Source organism: Hypanus sabinus, chromosome 9 (assembly GCF_030144855.1).
Source record: "Hypanus sabinus isolate sHypSab1 chromosome 9, sHypSab1.hap1, whole genome shotgun sequence".
Classification (NCBI taxonomy): domain Eukaryota; kingdom Metazoa; phylum Chordata; class Chondrichthyes; order Myliobatiformes; family Dasyatidae; genus Hypanus; species Hypanus sabinus.
Genome location: NC_082714.1, coordinates 6,619,152 through 6,640,863, shown reverse-complemented (window position 1 = coordinate 6,640,863; position 21,712 = coordinate 6,619,152). Strand labels below are relative to the sequence as shown.

The 21,712-nt window shown below is 47.7% G+C and overlaps 2 protein-coding genes across 4 annotated transcripts in view; one reads left to right on the top strand and one right to left on the bottom strand.

The window, feature by feature from the left end:
* Nucleotides 1-598: 598 nt before the first annotated feature.
* The window catches only part of LOC132399052 (immunoglobulin superfamily member 6-like), a 29,109-nt gene continuing 7,995 nt past the window's right edge, over nucleotides 599-21,712 (top strand). The window contains exons 1-6 of one of the 3 annotated variants that reach the window (XM_059978978.1): nucleotides 599-1,093; nucleotides 1,550-1,760; nucleotides 3,555-3,688; nucleotides 15,205-15,564; nucleotides 18,429-18,514; nucleotides 21,352-21,408. In XM_059978978.1, the coding sequence (XP_059834961.1) occupies nucleotides 3,595-3,688; nucleotides 15,205-15,564; nucleotides 18,429-18,514; nucleotides 21,352-21,408 (597 nt within the window). In that variant the 5' untranslated portion in view covers nucleotides 599-1,093; nucleotides 1,550-1,760; nucleotides 3,555-3,594. Of the gene's footprint in view, nucleotides 1,761-3,554; nucleotides 3,689-9,188; nucleotides 10,411-15,204; nucleotides 15,565-18,428; nucleotides 18,515-21,351; nucleotides 21,409-21,712 lie in introns of those variants that run through there. The other 2 variants (XR_009513862.1, XM_059978979.1) reach the window with 2 other exon arrangements.
* Nucleotides 5,234-21,712, bottom strand: part of mettl9 (methyltransferase 9, His-X-His N1-histidine) — a 31,677-nt gene continuing 15,198 nt past the window's right edge. Inside the window, exon 5 of the mRNA XM_059978977.1 lies at nucleotides 5,234-5,912. Coding sequence (XP_059834960.1) covers nucleotides 5,707-5,912 — 206 coding nt within the window. The 3' untranslated portion in view covers nucleotides 5,234-5,706. The remainder of the gene's footprint in view (nucleotides 5,913-21,712) is intronic.

The window sequence follows — 21,712 nt, the reverse complement described above, 5'->3', positions numbered from 1 at the left end:
GTACCTCCTCCCTGAAGTGGGCAATGAGAATCAGTTGTTAGCTTGTAATTTCTATTGATTTTTAACACCTGTATTGTGAATGGTGATTGATTGTGCCAACAAGGTATTTGAACACAGTTTAGCAAATGGTCAATATCTGTAATTGCTGGTCAATTCTGGCTCTGTAAGGTTGTATGCACTCCCTGTGACCATGTTGGTCTCCTCCCACAGTCCAAAGACTTCTGTGTTAATAGGTTAGTTGGTCACACAGGTGTAAATAGACACATAGGCTCATTGGGCCAGAAGAACCTGTTAGTGTGCTGTGTAGCACTGTGTAACTAAGGCACATAGCAACCAGGGTCAATTACTTCACTAACATTGAAGTATTATTGGCTGTTAGCTTGTAGTTTTTATTGGTTATGAACACCGGTATTATTGTTGTGCAATTGGCAATTGATCATGCAGATAAGATTAGGGCAACATGGTAGCGTAGTGGTTAGCACAATGCTTTACAGTACCAGCGACCAGGGTTCAACTCCTACCATTGCCTGCAAGGAGTTTGTATGTTCTCCCTATGACCGTGTGGGTTTCCGCTGGGTGCTCTGGTTTCCTCCCACAGTACAAGGACCTGCTGGTTGATGGGTTAGTCATTTTAAATTGTCCCATGATTAGGGTACTACCAAATCGGGGGATTGCTGGGCTGAAATGGCCTATTGTGTGCTGTATCTCAATAATTCAAAATGTATTTGTCACATGTATATCAAAGACAGTGAAATGTGTTGTTTGCATTCAAATAGCCACGAGATTGGTCTATATCTGTGGTGTCTGTATGAAAATAGCACTTCTATTCAGATTCAGAGCGAAGTAATGATGGTGCTGAACGACGACTCCTTTGCTTGCATCTTCGAAAACAGCTCTATTTCCATCTTTAATATCTTTATTTTTACTTTTTCAAGGTTCTTTTGAAGACCCTTACCTGGAGTTACACGCTGACTTCGGTTCTTTGCGGGAATGGGACCCTTTCTCGGGGCCGTTGTTCGACGCGCCAAGGGCTCGGCCTAAGAGTCCGGCTCGGATTTGGAAGCCTAGGATCTCGGGGCACTGGCGATCGAAGGTCGGTGTCACAGCAGAAGAGCCGTGTGCCCGGAGATCCCAGATCTTTGATATCTTCTGGCACAGAGCTTGAACAAAGCGAAGTAACGGACTATTAGCATCGTAAACCAGCGAGTTGTTTGTTATGTCTCCCCGCTCGCTGTGAAAATGGAGTCACCGCCTTCTCCCTTGTCAGAGAGAGAGAGAGCCTGCGGTGTGCCATATAGCGGGTTAAATGTTAAGTCTTTGCTCACGTTTGAGGGCTTGGTGGGGGCTGCCGATGCTTTTATTGCCGGTGTGGGGGGGTTGTTGCTTGCTGCCACTTATTCGCGGGAGGGAGGGGCACTTCGGGGTTCCGAAATCTAACTGTCGTTCATTTTTGGGGCACTCCTCTGTTTTCATGGATGTTTGCGAAGAGAAAGCTTTTCAGGGTGTATATTGTATACATTTCTCCGACATTAATTCGGACCTTTGACAGGAGCCACGTTCTTTTCCTGGTGCACGAGTGCATAAGGCGTGATTGAGGAAAATGTGGGTGTGTTTAGAGTCCGGTTAACTAGCAATACTTGACACCAACGCTGGCAGCTGATCAATGGGAACAGAAAGTTGCAGATCCTGGAATCTGATAAGGTCCAGTCAGCGAATGGACATTAGGCAGGATGATCGGCCGATGGAACCAGAAAGTAGAGGTAAATAAAATCAAAGGTGTGGGTGTGACTGTGGGGTTTTAAAACTTACTGCTCATTACACCACTGGCTTTGAGGGCAGCAATGAAGGTCCTTCACCTGTCAGTAGCCTCCTCTCGGTTTTCACTACTGGGCGTCACACAAGTCCCGGTTGGAGACTCAGGAATACTGCCACACTCAGAAGTAGGATTCTTCATTGCTGTTTCCGTAACGATTTTGCATTACTTGTTTCATTCTTCCATTGAGTTGCAGATCATTCATAGCCATTCATTGATGGAATTTTTTTTTTAATCCTTTTTTCAGCTGTCTTTTCTCTTGTTTGAGAAGTATTCTGCATATGAATCGTCCATGCATTTTCCTCCCAACTGGAAACAAATTCCATTTTTTCCTGTGTTGGCTACAGCCAATGAACTTGTGTTATTGCAGGAATTTGTCAATGTGGACTGGAGAGTGGGTTTGTAAATCCAGTGGGAGAAAACCATGTTGGGAATGGCAAGAGTGGAGTGCAACAGGAGGGGCCTAGGCCAGGTGGCAAAGGCTGGCACAGGTACAAACACATCCAGCCTGAGACACCTGACAAGGTCATTAGATTCCAAACATCTGGTTTATTGAGCATTAAAGAATGTTTCTCTGGTGCTTCCTGCTCCCTCCCCTCTCTCCCACTCTGTCCACCATAGAGATCTATATCAGAGGAGGTTGACCATTACCCATGTTTCTGTGGCAGCAGGACAATGCAATACATAAAATTATTACAGTACTGCGCATATCTTTGGCACCCTAGATATTTTTCCTCAAGATTTTTGTCAAGTACTGTAGTGGAATGGTATGTTTTGATTATAACTCAGTTGCCCTGCAGATTTGTCTGAATGGTCTTAAGAGGCCCTTAGGTAGGTACAGAGAGCTTGGAAAAATAGAGGGCTACGTGGTAGGGAAATTCTAGGCAGCTTCTAGAATAGGTTACATGGTCAACACACACTCTTCAGACTTGTAAAAACACAAAATGCTGGCAGAACTCAGCAGGCCAGCATTTTGTTTTTGTTTATTTCCAGCATCTGCAGATTCTCATGTTGCTCTTCAGACTTGTGTTTTATTTTGTTCTTTCTTGGAAAAAGATGTGTATAATTGATGTATTTTTTGTGAACACTGCTTGCCAAACACTCCAAAGTAGTTGTGGGCATACTATGTTGGCACCAGAAGCATGGTGACACTTGAGCGCCAACATAGAAGTGTGCCCCAGCACATCCTTGGACCATGTTGGTTATTGATGCAAAAGGCACATTTCACTGTATGTTTTGTTGTACATGTGAGAAATAAAGCTGATCTGTAATCTCTTTAAAACTAGTTAACACCGTGGGTCACATTGCCCAATTCATCACGGCACATCCCTCTCCATCGGTCATACCTGCAGGAGACACTGCCTGTAGAGGCAATGTCCGCCATCAAGGCCATGCCATCTTCTCGCAGTTATCATTGGTCAGGAGGTTCAGAAGCCTCAAGCCCCACATTACCACATTCAGGAACTGCTACTTCCCTTCAAACATTCCAACCTCGAACTAACAAAATCCTAACCACTATAGTTGAGCAACCCCATGATCGCTGTCTACTTAAGTAGACTTATGTTTTATTTTGTTCTTTCTTGTTAAAAAATGTGTATAATTGATTTTTTTTTGTGAACACTGCTTGTCTGTGAAGCTGTTACAAGCAAGTTTTCCATTCTATCTGTGAGTACTTGGACTTTCACACAGGACAATAAACTTGACTTTGAATTTGAACATTCTCTAATTTCTTCTTCCACAGATGCTGCTTTTGCCTGGTTGAGTTCTTCCAGCATTTGACAATGGATCGAGGATTTAGGCAGCTGAAACTGCCCAGAGCTTGGAGATCAAATCTGGGGAAGAACAAATGGACCAGAACCTCAGGAAGGGGAGAAGGTCTGGGAAGTTTTAAGTATGGAGACAAGAGCACAGGCAGGAAATCTGAAATAAGGTCATATTTTTAAATTGACAAGAGATTAACACAGGTCAATGTTGACTTCAAAAAAAAGTAATGCTTATCAGTAACTAAGGCCCGTAATCATTTAACCCTTTCTCATCTTAAAACGAATGCCTCCAAATTTAACACCTTTCATGTCAGGAATGTAAGTTACTAAACATTTAATGTATCAGTATTAATGATACAATACTTGTGTAGATTCTGCATGTCATCTGAAACCTTGACAAATTTCTCTGGATGTGTAGAGTATCCTGACTAGTTGCATCACGGCCTGATATAGAAACACCGATTCCCAAGAATGGAGAAGCTTACAAAAATGGTCGATACAGCCCAGTCCATCACAGGAAAATCCCTCCCCACCAACAGGCTCCTGAACCAGTGTGGATAACCACACTCACCTGAACTGATTCCACAACCTATGGACTCACTTTCAGGGACTCTACAACTCATGTTCAAAGTATTATTTAGTTACCTCATTAATTATTTGTATGAATTTTCTTCTTTTGCACATGTCTTTCTTTATGTATGGTTTTTCATAAATTCTATTGTCTGGATTTTCCTGTAAACACCTGCAAGTCAGGAACAGCTTCTTCTCCTCTGCCATCTGATTTCTGGATGAACTTTGAACCCATGAACACTTCCCTATTTTTCCCTCTCTTTTTGCACTATTTGCTTGATTTAACTTTTAATATGTTACATTTTTTCTCGCCCCTTATGGGTGGCGTGTATGTGTATTTTTCCCATCAGAGGCCCGGGAGCTTGAGGGTTTGGCACAGTATCCTTGCTGGTCCCAGTGGTGTGATCTTCTGGAGCAAGATCTCAGATGTTGGTCCCGGGATTTGTTGGAGCCTCTCTCCCAGTCCACCACCATTGATATATATACACTTACTGTAAATTAGTTTCTGTTCTTCTATACTGCGGCTGCAAAGCAACAAATTCCACAGCATATCCCAGTGATATTAAACCCGATTCTGATTCTGAAAATGAATCTCAGAGAGACACAGACCACGTTGATAATACGTGTCCAGGAATCGTCACCTTGTTCTGGCGGAGAGGCTCGTGAGTTGCAGAGATCCGAAGCGGAATGATCTCAGGAGTTTGGCGTCTAGGGTCACCCATGGCAGTGAGGTCGAGGGGGAGATTCTGGACAAAGATTGATCCAACCAGGAATTCAACTGCGGAGATGCTGGGAGGAAGGCAGCATGCCACCGAACCCTGACCCTGATCTGTCAAGGGCCATGTGGTGGCTGCCCATGGAGCAGGTTAAACAAAGTCACACACAGGCACTCCCCATTGAGGGAATCCACCCTGTCATCCCGGGAGCCACAGCAACCTAAGGACAATGCCTCAGGAGAACATCATACTCGACAAGTGATCTCACTCTGACTGTGGTAATAAATACAGCTCGACTTTAACCTCCCATCTTGTGGTTAAATTCGATGTTGAGTTGCGCAGTTTGCAGTGACACAGTTTCAAGAACGACATACAGGTCAACACGAAACATTTTTATAGTCGAAACAGTTTGTAAAAACTCTCCAAACAGCACAATGTGGGCGAGTCTGAAAGATACCCACTGACAGTGCCAGATTAAGGCAGAGGTTTGTGACTGTACTGAGACATGGGGTTCGAGCCCACCCCAACCCCCAAGGCTCCTCCTTGTCAGCTGATTGTCCGTCCCCACTGTGGCTCCATTCGCGACCTCCCTGGGGCAGGGTAATATCGTCTCCGCTGCACATACGCCAGCAACGAGAGGGCGTAGGGGTCAGTGTGTACCCAATACGCGTGCTTTTGGGAGGGCCTGGTGACACACCGTCTATGACGGGGGGTGGGGGGCAGTGCAAAGGGGGCAAAGTGGGGGTGGAGAGCAAGGACAGGTGAGGTGTAGGTGGGGAAGGAAGAGGATGGGAAAGGGGTGAGTTGGACATGAGGGAGGAGGTGGAGAGAGGAGAAGAGCACCCTACACAGGGGTCAGCACGAAGACCGCATCATCCAGCACATAGTGCTCGTTGTAGAGATCACCCTCGCAGAGGTAGGGCAGGCGGGTGAAAGTCTCGATGGCAAAGCCCGCCTGGTCCAGCACGTCACGACTGAAGCTGGACACCTGCTCCTCCCACGTGTCCCCCGACACCTCCAGTCGCTCTGAGGGTCTCTCCCACTTCCCACCTGTGGGGGGAGGGGTAGGGGAGTGGTAGAGGGAAAATACCATTAGCAAACAGACTGTCACCTGCTCTTACCCCACCGGCCTCTCCTTACTGCTACTGTCTGGCCAGAAGTACAGAAGACTGGGATCCCACGAGTTACAGCTACTTCCCTTCCAACATTCGGATCTTGACCCTACTCACTGCCTCAGCAAAGGAACTTTCCGGACCAGCAGTTGGACTGCCTTGTCCCTGCCTGCAGTTTCCTTTGCACTGAAACCTGGTTTTGCACGGGATTTTATTTCTCCTCTTCACAGACTGACTTGTAAAGTTTGTGTGCGTGTTTGGTTTCCATTCGGAAATGGCGTTCCCGTCTGGAACCATAGCGCAGCGGTTAGCACGACTCTCTTACAGCTCGGGGCGTACCGGAGTTCGGAGTTCAATTCCGGCACTGTCGGTACATTCTGTCCAGTGAACGCCTGGGTTTCCTCCGGGTGCTCCGGTTTCCACCCACATTCCAAAGACAAACCGGTCAGTAGGTCACAGTAAATTGTCCTGTAATTAGGCTGGGGTTACGTCAGGGTCGTTGGGCCCGTCTCCGTGACCACAAGAGACTGCAGAGAGTTGTGGACACAGCTCACCACATCACAGGGACCAGGATCCTCTTCATAGGATCTATCCAAGCGTCCCACAGCCAGCAGAATCAGACACCCCTCCCAAAGATACAGAGCACCAAAAGCACGTACCACCAGGCTCAAGGACAACTTCTTCCCCATTGTTCTAAGACAGTGGTTGCCTAGTACGATAAAACTGACCCTTGACCTCACAATCTAAATCATTATGATTTTGGCCATTCCATCATGGCTCATTTACTATTCCTTAACCCCATTCTCCTGCCTTCTCTCCGTAACCTTTGACGCCCTGACTAACCATGAATGTATCAACTTCCGCTTTAAATATACCCAATGACTCAGCCTCCACAGCCAGCAGTGGTAATGATTTCCACACATTCACCACTCTCTGGCTAAAGAAATTCTCCATCATTTCTGTTCTAAACGGACATCCATCTGTTCTGAGGTTGTGCCTTCTGGTCATAGACTCCCCAGCCATAGGAAACATCCTCTCTACACCCACTCTATCTGTGTCCTCTGGTCCTAGACTCCCCCACTATAGGAAACATCCTCTCCACATCCACTCTATCTGTGTCCTCTGGTCCTAGACTCCCCCACTATAGGAAACATCCTCTCCACATCCACTCTATCTGTGTCCTCTGGTCCTAGACTCCCCCACTATAGGAAACATCCTCTCCACATCCACTCTATCTGTGTCCTCTGGTCCTAGACTCCCCCACTATAGGAAACATCCTCTCCACATCCACTCTATCTGTGTCCTCTGGTCCTAGACTCCCCCACTATAGGAAACATCCTCTCCACATCCACTCTATCTGTGTCCTCTGGTCCTAGACTCCCCCACCATAGGAAACATCCTCTCCACATCCACTCTATCTGTGTCCTCTGGTCCTAGACTCCCCCACTATAGGAAACATCCTCTCCACATCCACTCTATCTGTGTCCTCTGGTCCTAGACTCCCCAGCCATAGGAAACATCCTCTCCACATCCACTCTATCTGTGTCCTCTGGTCATAGACTCCCCAGCCATAGGAAACATCCTCTCCACACCCACTCTATCTGTGTCCTCTGGTCCTAGACTCCCCCACTATAGGAAACATCCTCTCCACATCCACTCTATCTGTGTCCTCTGGTCCTAGACTCCCCCACCATAGGAAACATCCTCTCCACATCCACTCTATCTGTGTCCTCTAGTCCTAGACTCCCCCACTATAGGAAACATCCTCTCCACATCCACTCTATCTGTGTCCTCTGGTCATAGACTCCCCAGCCATAGGAAACATCCTCTCCACATCCACTCATTTCAATGGATGCTGCCCGACCTGCTGAGTTCATCCAGCTGGTTTGTACGTCTTGAACTGACCACAGCATCTACAGCAGATACCCTCCAAACCCAACGTGACTCACTCACTGTGCTCACTGTACACACAAGCAGTGAGACGTACACCTCCTCTGTATGTCTGTAATGACATCCTACAGAGAGGTCATTACACAGAGGGTACCAGAAGAGAGAAGGGGGCAACGATGAGGAAGGAAAGGATGCTTGAAGTACAGGAGACCCCAGGGGATGTACCTCTCGTAAATAGGTTCACCCTCTTGGAAGCTGTCAGGACAGAAGATACTGCCAGTCTGAGAGGCAGACAGATCTGCGAGCCGAAAATTGGTGCAGAAGCAGAGCCGAGGAGTCAGACATCAGGAAAAGCCGTGGTAGTGGGGGACTCCATAGTAAGAGGTATGGAAAGGGGTTTTTGCGGCAACAGCGAGATTTAAGGATGGTGTGTTGCCTCCCTGGTGCTAGGATCCAGGGCATCACGGACCGATTGCAGGAAATCCTCAAGGGTGGTGAACGGCCGGAAGTGGTAGTGCACGACGGCACAAATGACATCGGGAAGAAGAGGAAGGACATTCTGCAGCGAGACTTCAGAGAACTTGGAAGAAGGCTGAAAAGTAGGACTTCCAGGGTGGTTATCTCCGGTTTGCTTCCAGTTCCTCTTGCTGGAGAGGGCAGGAACAGGGAGATAATGGATCTGAATGTGTGGCTGAGGAACTGGTGCAGGAAGCAAGGATTTACATTCTTGGACCACTGGGATCTGTTTTGGGGTAGGGATGAATTGTACAAAAGGGACGGGTTGCACCTTAATAGGCGAGGGACCAGCATTCTGGCAGACAGGTTTGCCACTGCAACACGGATGTGTTTAAACTAAGTAGTGGGGGGAGGGGATGAACTGGAAATATAAGGATGGAGTTAAAGGGAAAGTGAAAATAAGAAAAGTTAAAAAGGACAACAGAATCAATGGAGTAGAAAGCTCAAGAAGAAATCATACAGCATGACCAAGTGAAATAGGAATTAATATGAAAGGAGAGGGGAGTACTGAATTAAAAGTATTATATATGAATGCACGAAGTATAAGGAATAAAGTAGATGAGCTTGAGGCTCAGTTGGAAATTGGCAAGTACGATGTTGTGGGAATAACAGACATTTCTTCAGTCAATGAAAGCAAGCATGCAGGTACAGCAGGCAGTGAAGAAAGCTAATGGCATGCTGGCCTTTATAACAAGAGGAGTTGAGTATAGGAGTAAAGAGGTCCTTCTACAGCTGTACAGGGCCCTGGTGAGACCCCACCTGGAGTATTGTGTGCAGTTTTAGTCTCCAAATTTGAGGAAGGACATTCTTGCTATTGAGGGAGTGCAGCGTAGGTTCACAAGGTTAATTCCCGGAATGGCGGGACTGTCATATGTTGAAAGATTGGAGTGACTGGGCTTGTATACACTGGAATTTAGGATGAGAGGGGATCTGATTGAAACATATAAGATTATTAAGGGATTGGACACGCTGGAGGCAGGAAGCATGTTCCTGCTGATGGGTGAGTCCAGAACTAGAGGCCACAGTTTAAGAATAAGGGGTAGGCCATTTAGAACAGAGATGCTGAAAAACTTTTTCACCCAGAGAGTGGTGGATATGTGGAATGCTCTGCCCCAGAAGGCAGTGGAGGCCAAGTCTCTGGATGCATTCAAGAGCGAGTTAGATAGAGCTCTTATAGATAGCGGGGTCAAGGGATATGGGGAGAGGGCAGGAACGGGGTACTGATTGTGTATGATCAGCCATGATCACAGTGAATGGTGGTGCTGACTAGAAAGGCCGAATGGCCTACTCCTGCACCTATTGTCTGTATACACACACACACACACACACGGAGGGACGTTGCTGGCACTTGAGGACCTGAGTCATAGGGAAGGGTTGAATAGGTTAGGACTTTATTCCTGGAGTGTATGAGAATGAGGGGAGATCTGATACACAATTATGAGGGGTATAGATAGGGTAAATACAAGCAGACTTTTTCCACTGAGGTTGGGTGAGACTAGAACCAGAAGTCATGGGTTAAGGGTGAAAGGTGAACTATTAAGGGGAATTCCTTCACTCAGAGGGTGGTGAGAGTGTGGAACGAGCTGCCAGTGGATGTGGGTTCGATTGCAACTTTGAGAAGTTTGGGTAAGTATGTGGATGGGAGGAGTACAGTCCGGATATAGGCCGATGGGACAGGACAGAATGAGGTTGACATGGACTAGATGGGCTGAAGGGCCAGTGCCCATGCTGCGGTCTCTGTGACTCAGTACAGGATCGGGGTGTGTGCTGCTACAGTTCCATCTACTGATCCACATTGAAAGAGGAACCACACACTGACTCAAGACATTGTGGGTAAGTGACACAACACTTGTGCACCAAATCTCCGCAGTTTCAACAACTTCGGCACCCTGCAGTTCTCACAGAGAAGGAAGTCATTTCATAACCAGGAACTGTTGTGCAGATCTACACTGCTGGAACCATGGTGCCCAGAGAGCGGCTCCCTCGTCTGCTCGTCTTGTTACTGCAGGCAATGCAACTCCACACAGCAGGTGAGGACACCCCTCGTTCACTCCACACCAACCCCACTCCCTACTCCCTCGTGGTAGGTCAGAAGAGTCTGTCCCTCCTGGACACAAGCCCAAGCTGGAGATGCAAATGACGTCAGCTTGGGGAGGACAGAGCCAAGAGCAGCAAAACGTCAGTGTGTGAGACCTATAACGGGATGCTGGTAACCTGCAGAGTGACCAACCGTAGCATCAACATGGATTCACTTTGTGCCTTATCTCTGATTCCAGTGTGTGTGTGATGGGACAGTGTGGAGGGAGTTTCATCTATGTCTGACCACGGGAGTGTGTGATGGGACAGTGTGGAGGGAGTTTCACTCTGTGTCTGACCCCGGGAGTGTGTGGTGGGACGGTGTGGAGGGAGTTTCACTCTGTGTCTGACCCCGGGAGTGTGTGATGGGACAGTGTGGAGGGAGCTTCACTCTGTGTCTGACCCCGGGAGTGTGTGATGGGACAGTGTGGAGGGAGCTTCACTCTGTGTCTGACCCCGGGAGTGTGTGATGGGACAGTGTGGAGGGAGCTTCACTCTGTGTCTGACCCCGGGAGTGTGTGATGGGACAGTGTGGAGGGAGTTTCACTCTGTGTCTGACCCCGGGGGTGTGTGATGGGACGGTGTGGAGGGAGTTTCATCTATGTCTGACCACAGGAGTGTGTGATGGGACGGTGTGGAGGGAGTTTCACTCTGTGTCTGACCCCGGGAGTGTGTGATGGGACAGTGTGGAGGGAGCTTCACTCTGTGTCTGACCCCGGGAGTGTGTGATGGGACAGTGTGGAGGGAGCTTCACTCTGTGTCTGACCCTGGGAGTGTGTGGTGGGACGGTGTGGAGGGAGTTTCACTCTGTGTCTGACCCCGGGAGTGTGTGATGGGACGGTGTGGAGGGAGTTTCACTCTGTCTGACCCCGGGAGTGTGTGGTGGGACGGTGTGGAGGGAGTTTCACTCTGTCTGACCCTGGGAGTGTGTGGTGGGACGGTGTGGAGGGAGTTTCACTCTGTGTCTGACCCCGGGAGTGTGTGGTGGGACGGTGTGGAGGGAGTTTCTGTGTCTGACCCCGGGAGTGTGTGATGGGACGGTGTGGAGGGAGATTCACTCTGTGTCTGACCCCGGGAGTGTGTGGTGGGACGGTGTGGAGGGAGCTTCACTCTGTGTCTGACCCCGGGAGTGTGTGATGGGATGGTGTGGAGGGAGCTTCACTCTGTCTGACCCTGGGAGTGTGTGGTGGGATGGTGTGGAGTGAGTTTCATCTGCATCTGACCCCAGGAGTGTGTGGTGGGACGGTGTGGAGGGAGTTTCTGTGTCTGACCCCGGGAGTGTGTGATGGGATGATGTGGAGGGAGCTTCACTCTGTCTGACCCTGGGAGTGTGTGGTGGGACAGTGTGGAGGGAGTTTCATCTGCATCTGACCCCAGGAGTGAGTGATGGGACGGTGTGGAGGGAGCGTCACTCTGTCTGACCCTGGGAGTGTGTGGTGGGACAGTGTGGAGGGAGTTTCATCTGCATCTGACCCCAGGAGTGTGTGATGGGACGGTGTGGAGGGAGCTTCACTCTGTATCTGACGTGGCGGATGGGGGAAGTCGGGGACGTGTCAGACGGGGAAGTCAAGGACAGCATAAAGGCAAAAGAGAAGGCGCATAATATGGCAAAAATTTGTGAGAAGGTAGAGGACTAGGCAGCTTTTTAAAAAGTAACAGAAGGCATTTTACATCAGTCTTCACTGTGGAAGACACTTACAAAATGCCAGACATGCGAGAGTGCCGGGGGCAGGAGTGAGTGTCGTTGCTATTACTCTGGAGAAGGTGCTTGGGCAACTGAAAGGTCTGAAGGTAGATAAGTCACCCTGGACCAGATGGTCTACACCCTGGGGTTCTGAAAGAGGTGGCCGAAGAGATTGTGGAGGCATTAGTAATGATATTTCAAGAATCTGTAGATTCTGGCATGGGTTTGACAACCGGAAAAGGAAGAAAGGAATTAAAGGCCAGTTAGCCTGATTTCAGTGGTTGGAAAGATGTTGAAATCTATTACTAAGGATGAGGTCTCAGGGTACTTGGAGGCCCATGATAAAATAGGCCAGTCAACATGGTTTCCTCAAGGGTCAATTTTGCCTGAAAATCTGTTAGTATTCTTTGAGGAAATAACAGGCAAGATAGACAAAGGAGAGTTAGTTTTTTGGATTTTCAGAAGGCCTTTGACAGGGTGCCACACATGAGGCTGCTTAATGAGGTAAGAACTCACGGTATTACAAGAAAAATAGATAGAAGATTGGCTGACTGGCAGGAGGCAAAGAGCAGGAATAAAGGGGATGTTTTCTGGCAGGCTGCCAGTGACGGGTCGGTATTGGGACAGCATCTTTTCCTGTTGTATGTCCAAAGATTTGGATGAAGGAATTAATGGCTTTGTGACCAAGTTTGTAAGACAATATGAAGATGGGTGGAGGGGCAGGTAGTGTTGAGGAAACAGGGTGCCTGCAGAAGGGCTCAGACAGATTGGGAGAAATGGGCAAAAAAGTGGCAGATGGAATACAGTGTAGGAAAATGTATGGTCATCCTCTTAGTAGAAGGAATAAAGGCATGGACTATTTTTTCAAAAGGGAGAAAATTCAAAATTAGAGGAGCAAGGGGACTTGGGAGTCCTGGTACAGGATTCCACAAAGGTTAACTTGCAGTTCGAGTCAGTGCTGAGGAAGGCGATGCAGTACTAGCGTTCATTTCACGAGGACAAGTAGACAAGAACGTGATGTAATGCCGAGGCTTCATAAGGTGTTGGTCAGACAGCACTTTGAATCCTGTGAGCACTTTTGGGCCCCTTATTCAAGAAAAGATATGCTGTTATTGAAGAGGTCCAGAGGAGAGCGGGAATCTCATTGAAAGCTACTGAATATTGAATGGAGTGGGAGAGGCTCATAGAGGGATGTCCCTTTAAAATGGAGACGAGGAAACATGCCTTTAGCCAGAGGGTGGTGACTCTGTGCAGACCAAGTCATTGGGTATACTTAAGGAGGAGGTTGAGAGGTTTTTGATTGGGTGGCGGGGCTGGGCCAGAAAGTGGGGTTGGGAGGGATAATGAGTTGGCCAAGATGGAACGGCAGAGCAGACCATTCTGCTCCCATGTCACACAGTCTTGCAGAACTGGCCTCTGATTGGATGAGGATAAAATAGGTAGTTTGCTGGGCAGAATGGCTCCTTGGCTAATAGGGCTTGTTCTGCACTGTATTTTGATATACAAGGGGTGTTTGATAAGTTCGAGGCCTAGGGTAGAAGGAGATGAGTTATACAGCTCTCATTACATGCACATGCAGTTCAACTCTTTGAGTGATTATGCAGAAAGTTTAAAGTTAATAACTCATCTCCTTCTACCTTAGCCCACAAACTTATCAATCACCTCGATGAGTTATTCAAACTTTTTGCATAATCACTCAGAGTTGACCTGCATGTGTATGCAACAAAAGCTGTATAACTCATCCCCTTCCACCTTAGCCCACAAACTTATCAACCACCCCTCATAAATATATCTGCAGAATCTTTTATGATTAAGTAAAATCCTTAGTTCTGCAGATAAATCGTTCTTCCTCAATTACCCAAACCAGTATTGCTCACTGCCAGGAACCATGCAGAGAATTTCAGAAATCTCCTCCTCACATAAAGCTGCTGGCTTCCTGAAAATATAAAGCATTGTTAAGCAAACAAAATTGCTGGGAGCCATGTGATACGGTCTGGTCACAAACTACAACATCTGTCACAGAAACTCATCCAAAGTGCTGTCTTGACATTGCCAGTGATCCCTCCCATCCATCCAACAACACAACGCAGAGCAGGACAGGACCAGGCCCTTTGGCCCACAATGTTGTGCTGACCCACTTAAATCAGTCATCAAATGGACAACCTAAGTAATCCCTACTGCCTACACAATCTCCATAGCCTTCCACTTTCCTCACATGCATTTGCCCTTCTAAACGTCTCCTAAAAGTCCCTGAAGTTTCTGCCCCTACCAGCACCCCAGGCAGCGTATTCCGGAAACCCACCACTCTGAGTAAAAAAAAACTTGCCCCGCACATCTCCTTTGGAATTACCCTCTCACCTTAAATGCATACCCTGTGGTATCAGGCATTTCAACCCTGGGGGAAAAGATACTGTCTGTCTATTCTATCCAAGCCTCTCGTAATCTTATAAATCTCTGTCGGGACCCCCTCAGTCTCCATGGTTCCGGAGAAGACAACCCGTCTGTCTCACCTCTTGTGCCCTCTATTCAGGCAGTGTCCTGGTAAACGTCATCGGAGATACCGTAGGAGTACAAGGACTGTTAGGATGGGAAACAGCTTCCTCCCCCAGGCAGTGAGACTGCTGAACTCCCTGCCACCACCCAGGTCTCATCACATCTGAAGCCCCAGTAGCATTAAACTATTTACATTTAATCTTGTGTGGCAAATGTGCCTAAGTAGTTGTTAATTTATTTGTGGTACTATTACTTTGTTGACTCTCCCAGTATCCTCTCCACGTCCAGTCTAGGCTGTGTTGTGTGCGTTATGTGTGCACCCTGGTCCAGAGGAACGTTGTTTCCTTTGGTGGTTTACATGTGAATGGTTGAATAACAATGAACTGAACTTGCACTCATGAGCTCAGACTATGAGGGTCACCAGCTGTTCTGGAGGCCCTTTTATTCCTCATTCCCTCAATGGAGGGGAACCAATGAAGACCAATACCCTTAATCTCTTTTAGCCATGGACATGGAGGTCTATCAGTGATGTGTTTAAGGAAGTATTGAGGACAATATTTCTTCCCAACAGGTGTGGCCGCAGAGGTATGCACTGTAACAGTTGACCAGGCTCCTCACATTGTTCATCAGCTGGACAACAACCTGACCATCTCCTGTAATTTCACCACCCATCACTGCATTGGGTCTCCCGTGGTCACCTGGTTCAGTATCCACGGCAGCAAGTCCACAAACCAGTGCTTGGATCACTGCACGTTTGAGGAGGAAAAAGACAAGCCCCACTCGGACAGCTCAACCCAGAGCTGGGTCGCAAACCTGAGTATCTCGAGGGTCAGCTGGAAGGACAGCGGTGTTTACTACTGTGGTATGGCATACCCCAACATCTCTGGGCAGCCCAGGCTGATGGGAAATGGTACAACACTGAGGATTGGAGGTGAGATGCAGACACTGCATTCACATGGGCATTTGGAACCCCTGAACACAATACCAGCACAACGGTTTACAGTACCGGGGCCCCAGGTTCAATTCCCATCACTGCCTGTAAGGAGTTTGTACCTTCTTCCCGTGACCTCGTGGGTTTCCTCCGGGTGATCTGGCTTCCTCCCACAGTCCAAAGACGTACTGGTTAGTAAGTTAATAGGCCATTGTAAACTGTCCTGCAATTAGGCTAGGGTTAAACTGTGATTAGACTGTGATGTCCTGTGATTGGACCGCTGGGAGCTAAGGACCTACTCCACACTGTAAATAAATATGACAGTGGAACACTTTACAGCACCAGCAACCTGGGTTCAACCGTTGCCACTGTCTGTATGGAGTTTGAACATTCTTCCCGTGACCGCGTGGGTTTCCTCCGGGTGCTCAGGTTTCCTCCCACAGTCCAAACATGTACCGGTTAGTAAACACAAAGTACACTGCAGATGCTGTCGCCAAATCAACACGAACAAACAAGCTCCAGCTATTGTACGTACTGGTTAGTAAGTTGTGGGCATGCAATGTTGCATGACACCAGAAGATGGCGACATTTGCAGACTGTCGCCAGTACATCCTTGGTCTGTGGTAATTAATGCAAATATATTTCACTGTGTATTTTGAGGTGCATGTGACAAATACAGCTAATCTTAAACATGAGATAGCGGAGGAACTCAGCAGGTCAGGCAACAGATAAACCGTCGATGAAGTTTTGGCTGAGACCCTTCAACAGTACTGATCCCATCTTTATTTCACCTTTCGAGAGGTCCAGGGTTTGGGAGTAGGAGGAGGGACAGGGATCCCAGGAACAAAACCAGCCATCCTACAACTATCGGATGGATTGAGACTGGTCTGACAATTCCTGCAAGAAGGCACCTGAGATTCGGACTTTCATAAAGCAATTCACATTCAAAGTTCAAAGTAAATTTTATTATCGAACTACAAACGTGTCACCACATGCAACCCTGAAATTAATTTTCCTGCGGGCACACTCAGCAAATCTATAAAATAGTAACTATACAGGATCAATGAAAGATCAACCAGAGCGCAGAAGACAACAAACTGCAAATGCAAATAAAGGGTATTAAATAGGACATGAGACATTGAGATAAATAATCCTTAAAGTGAGACCATTGGTTGTGGGAACACCCTGACGTTAGGGTGCGAATCCTGAGACACATGTACCTTCTACTTGAGAGAAAGAGCATGGTCTGGGTGGAGGGGATTTCTTTATCGCGTGTACACTGAAACATGCAGTGAAATGCATCGTTCGTGTTAACAACCAACATAACCAAGGACTGTGCTGGGGACAGCCCACAAGCCCGACGTGGCATGCCCACTATGTTCAATACAACACAGAACCCAACGCAACAGAACACACCAGGCAGAACAACGCACCCATCGGTGCACACACACAGCCCTCTCACTCCACACAGACTGGCTGCACATGTATCAGAGGTGCTGGAGCAGACACAGGATCCACGGTGATCTCACAACAGAAAAGAGCAGTACGAGAGGGATTTTACTTTTGTCTGCAGTTGATGGAAGGCACTGCGTTCAGGAGTGTGGTTTGAATAGGACAGAGGACTTGTGGTTGAACTAAGATCATAAAGACATACAGTACTGTGCAAAAATCTTAGACACATGCATATATAGTCAGGGTGCCAAAGACTTTTGCACAGTACTGTAGTAATTTTATGTATTGCACTGTACTGCTGACACAAAAAAATTCATGACATATGTGAGTGATGAAACCTGATTCTGATTCGGGTCTCTGTTGTGGTCTGAGAGTGGGAAGGGGGCAGGGAGAAGGGAATCATGGTTGGGAAAAGGGGAAGGGAGAGGTAAGAGAGTGGGAAGCACCAGAGAGACCTTCTGTAATGATCAATAAACTAATTGTTCAGGATCCAATGATCTTGGCTGGTGTCTCAGGTTTGTACCCATGCCCCCCCCACCCCTGGCACTCCCCTTTCTGCCACCTGTCACAACCCCCCCCCCCCCCAGGGCACTCCACCCTTGCCATTCTCAACATCCTTTGCTCTCCACTCCATATTGACAAATACAGTACTGTGTAAATATCTTAGGCACCATAGATAGATATGCCTAAGGCTTTTGCAGAGTACTGTAGGAGTAGAATGAGGCCATTCAGCCCATCCAGTCTGCTCTACCATTCCACCATGGCTGATTTATTCTCCCTCTCAACCCGATCCTCCTGCTTCTCCCTATAACCCTTGACACCTGACTAATCAATCTCCACTTTAAATACACCAAATGCCTTGGCCTCCACAGCCACCCATGGCAATGAATTCCACAGATTCAACATTCTCTGGCTGAAGAAATTCCTCCTCTATCTCCATTCTAATGGGACGCCCCTCTATTCCGAGGCTGTACCTTCTGGTCCTAGACCTCTTGCCATAAGAGGCGTCCTCTCCAGGTCCACTCTATCTACGCCTCTCAATATTCAGTAGGTTTCAATGAGATCCCCCCCCCCACCTCATTCTTCTAAACTCCAGAGCCATCAAACACTCCTAATACATTAACCCTTTCACTCCCAGAATAATTCTTCTGCATCTAATCCGGACCCTCTCCATCATCTCATCATCAGTCAGGGATGAAAGGCTCCAGAGCGGGCTGGAGGCCGTGGAAGAGTATGGAAGGTTGGAGACGGGACAAGGGGTCATTGCTGGGGGGTGGGAGATGCTGTTGAAGATTTTTCGGGCCGAAACATTCACTATTTATTCCCCTCCGTAGATGCTACCTGGCCTGCTGAGTTCCTGCAGCATTTTGTGTGCGTGTGTTGTTCAGCAGTGGGGTATCTTTTCATTACAGGTCAGGAGAGATCGATTCTGTGGCTCCAGTCACTAATGGTCGGCATCCTGTCCCTCTACGCCATCTGTATCACCGTTTACCTCGTGGTGAGTAGCTCCCAGCTCGAGTGAGGGGTGTTCACAATGAGGGAGCTTGGGAAGTTCCTGTTCGGGGTTCCAGGATGACTCCGACCCATTTCCAAATGCCAGCCTGTTTCTTGTGCCCCCTTAATTTACCGATTCAGCATCATCATTATGCGCCGAGTCATATGACATCATCATTGTGTCATATCATGTGGGCGATCATGATCTTTGACCCTGATTGTTCTTGGCAAATTTCTCTACAGAGCTGGTTTGCCATTGCCTTCTGGGCAGTGTCTTTACAAGATGGGTGACCCCAGCCATTATCAATACTCCTCAGAGATTGTCTGCCTGGTGTCAGTAGTCACATAACCAGGACTTGTGATATGAACCAGCTGCTCATTTGACCATCCACTACCTGCTCCCATGGTTTCACGTGACCCTGATTGGGGGCTAAGCAGCTCGACCTTGCCCATGCGTGAGCTGCAGGCTAGTGGAAAGAAGGAGCTCCTTACACCTCCTTTGACACATCTCCATCCCACCACCCAAGATTAAAGATACTGGAAACATAACGCATTTTCCTTGGGACGTGACCATCATATCCATGGTAGAGGGTTTGCACTTTTGGGAGGATAAATCAGGATAGGACAGAGTATGTAGTCTGGTTGCATCACAGCCTGGTATGGAAACACCAATGCCCTTAAACAGAAAATCCTACAGAAGGTAGTGGATACAGCCCAGTCCATCTCGAGTAAAGCCCTCCCCACCTTTGAGCACACCTACACAGAATGGAGTGTTATTTCAGGAAAGCAGGTAGTCTACTCTGACATTTCATCATGGCCCACTCATCTCCCTCAACCCCATTCTCCTTCCCATACCTTTCACGCCCTGACTAGGTCACCCACCTACAGGAATGTTGTCAGTATGATTGAAAGAGCAGAGAAAATTTACAAGGATGTTGCTGGGACTTGAGGACCTGAGTTATAGGGAAAGGTTGAATAGGTTAATTAGGACTTTATTCCCTGGAGCGTAGGAGAACGAGGAGGGATTTGACAGTAAATAAATTTGACAATACTAAATTGAGGTAAATTGGGGTAAATGCAAGCAGCCTTATTCCACTCAGGTTAAGTCAAATGAGAACTAGTGATGATGGGTTAAGGGTGAAAGGTGAAATATTTAAGGAGAACCTTAAGGGGGACTTTTCATTGAGGGCTGAGAGTGCAGAAGTGGAAGGGGTGGGGATTGAGCCAAAGGGCCACAAGGTAACGCCGCAGAACTACAAAACCCTGTTTGGACCACAGAGTGTTCAGTTTTGGTCACTTCATTACAGGAAAGATGGAAACTTGAGAGAGCGTGCAGAGGAGATTTACCAGGATAACAAGAGCATTAGAGAATATATCTTACAAGAATGGGCTGAGCAAACTATGATTTCCTCTTTGGGAGTGACAGAGGACAAGGTGTACAAGATGATAAAAGGCAAAGATTGAATGGACAGCCAGAGACTTCTCCAACAGGGGAGGAATAATAAATATGAGGGGGCAACATTAGAGGGTGCTGGGATGAAAATATAGTGAGGGATATCAGAGGCAGGTTTTTAAAAACACAGACTGCCAAGGAGTGGTGGTCGAGGCAGACACATGAGGGACATTTAAGAAACTTGGATAAACACATGGATGACAGAAAAATTGTGGGCAATGTATGAGAGAAGGGTCAGATTGGTCTTGAAGTGGGTTAAAAGGTCAGCACAAGATCAGGGGCTGAAGGGCCTGTACTGGGCTGTGATGTTCAGTTTTGTATTCCCATTCTCCTCACCTCTGCAAGTCTTTCTGCCGACTCCCTGCTCCTTGAGCAAAGCCTGCCTCGCTCTCTGCACTGTTCGCAAACTATTCTCACCACTCAACAGAAACCTGCTGCCCCACAGGTTATTGGGAATAAACTTCACAGCACATCCTGTACTGTTGCCTTGGTGAGAGGCCAGATCTACACTGGGTGTAGAGTCAGTAGGCATCTGTAGGCAGAGTGAGACGTCTCTCCTTTTGGACTTGGGCTCTCCTACGTTAGAGGGCAATGTACCAACAGCTACACTTTAACTTGTAGCGACTCATGTACAAGAACATGCAGTCTCTCCCAACTCCACCCACTGCGCTGTCATTACAATGGTACAAGAAAAAGAAAGTTCATCGTGTCATCTGAAGTCTTGACAAACTAATATAGACGTGCAGTGGAGAGTGTACTGACTGGCTGTACCACAGCCTGGTATGGAAACACCAATGTCTGTCAACAGACAAACGTAGTGGATACAGCCCAGCCCATCGTGGTAAAGCCCTCCCCACCACTGAGTACACCTACAAGGAGCATTACTGCTGGAAAGCAGCATCCATCATCAGGGACACCCACCCTTCACGTCATGCTCTCTACTGCTGCCATCGGGAAAGAGGCAGAGGACCCACACCACCAGGTTCAGGAACAGTTATTTCCCCTCAACCATCAGGCTCCTGAACCAGAGGGATAACTTCACTCACCCCATCACTGAACTGATTCCAGAACTTATGGATTCATTTTCAAGGCCTCTAAAATTCTCGTTCTCAATATTTATTGTTCATATTGTTGTTATTTTGCTTTATTTTTCTTTTGCATTTGTTGTTTGCCTGTCTTGTATTGTGCGGTCTTTCAGTTATTCTAGGGTGTTTCTTTGTATTCACCTTGAATGCCCACAAGGAAATGAATCACAGGATTGTATATGGTGACGTATATGTACTTTGACAATGAACTTACTTGAACTTTGAGCACAGGAGTTGAGTTCAAGGACGCGGAGGGTGAATTTTACAGCCACCACATCATCCTGGTTTTTTATTTCTCTGCAGCAAACCCTCCAGTTGCTGAAGAGTGTCGATCTCGTGCGTAGAAACCCCAGCGAAGTTGTAAGTGAGACCGCCATGCCAGCTCTATACACTGGTCCTCCTGTTAACCTCCTCAATCGCCACTCACTGTGTCCGCTCCCGCTCTTCTCCTCTCCCTCTGCCCCGACCTGGCAGTTCCACCCCCGCCCCGGACACCATGCAGTGTGGGAGACGAGACAGTTTGTTAATTGTCCTCCCACCTCCCAGGCAGGAGGATGGAAGACGCAGCTTTCCGAGAACACAACAGCCCTGGGAAGACACTAATGCTGCAGCAAGGGTTAGTTTGACACCCTGTCAGTGGCCTTGCTGTTTGTGGGATCTTGTT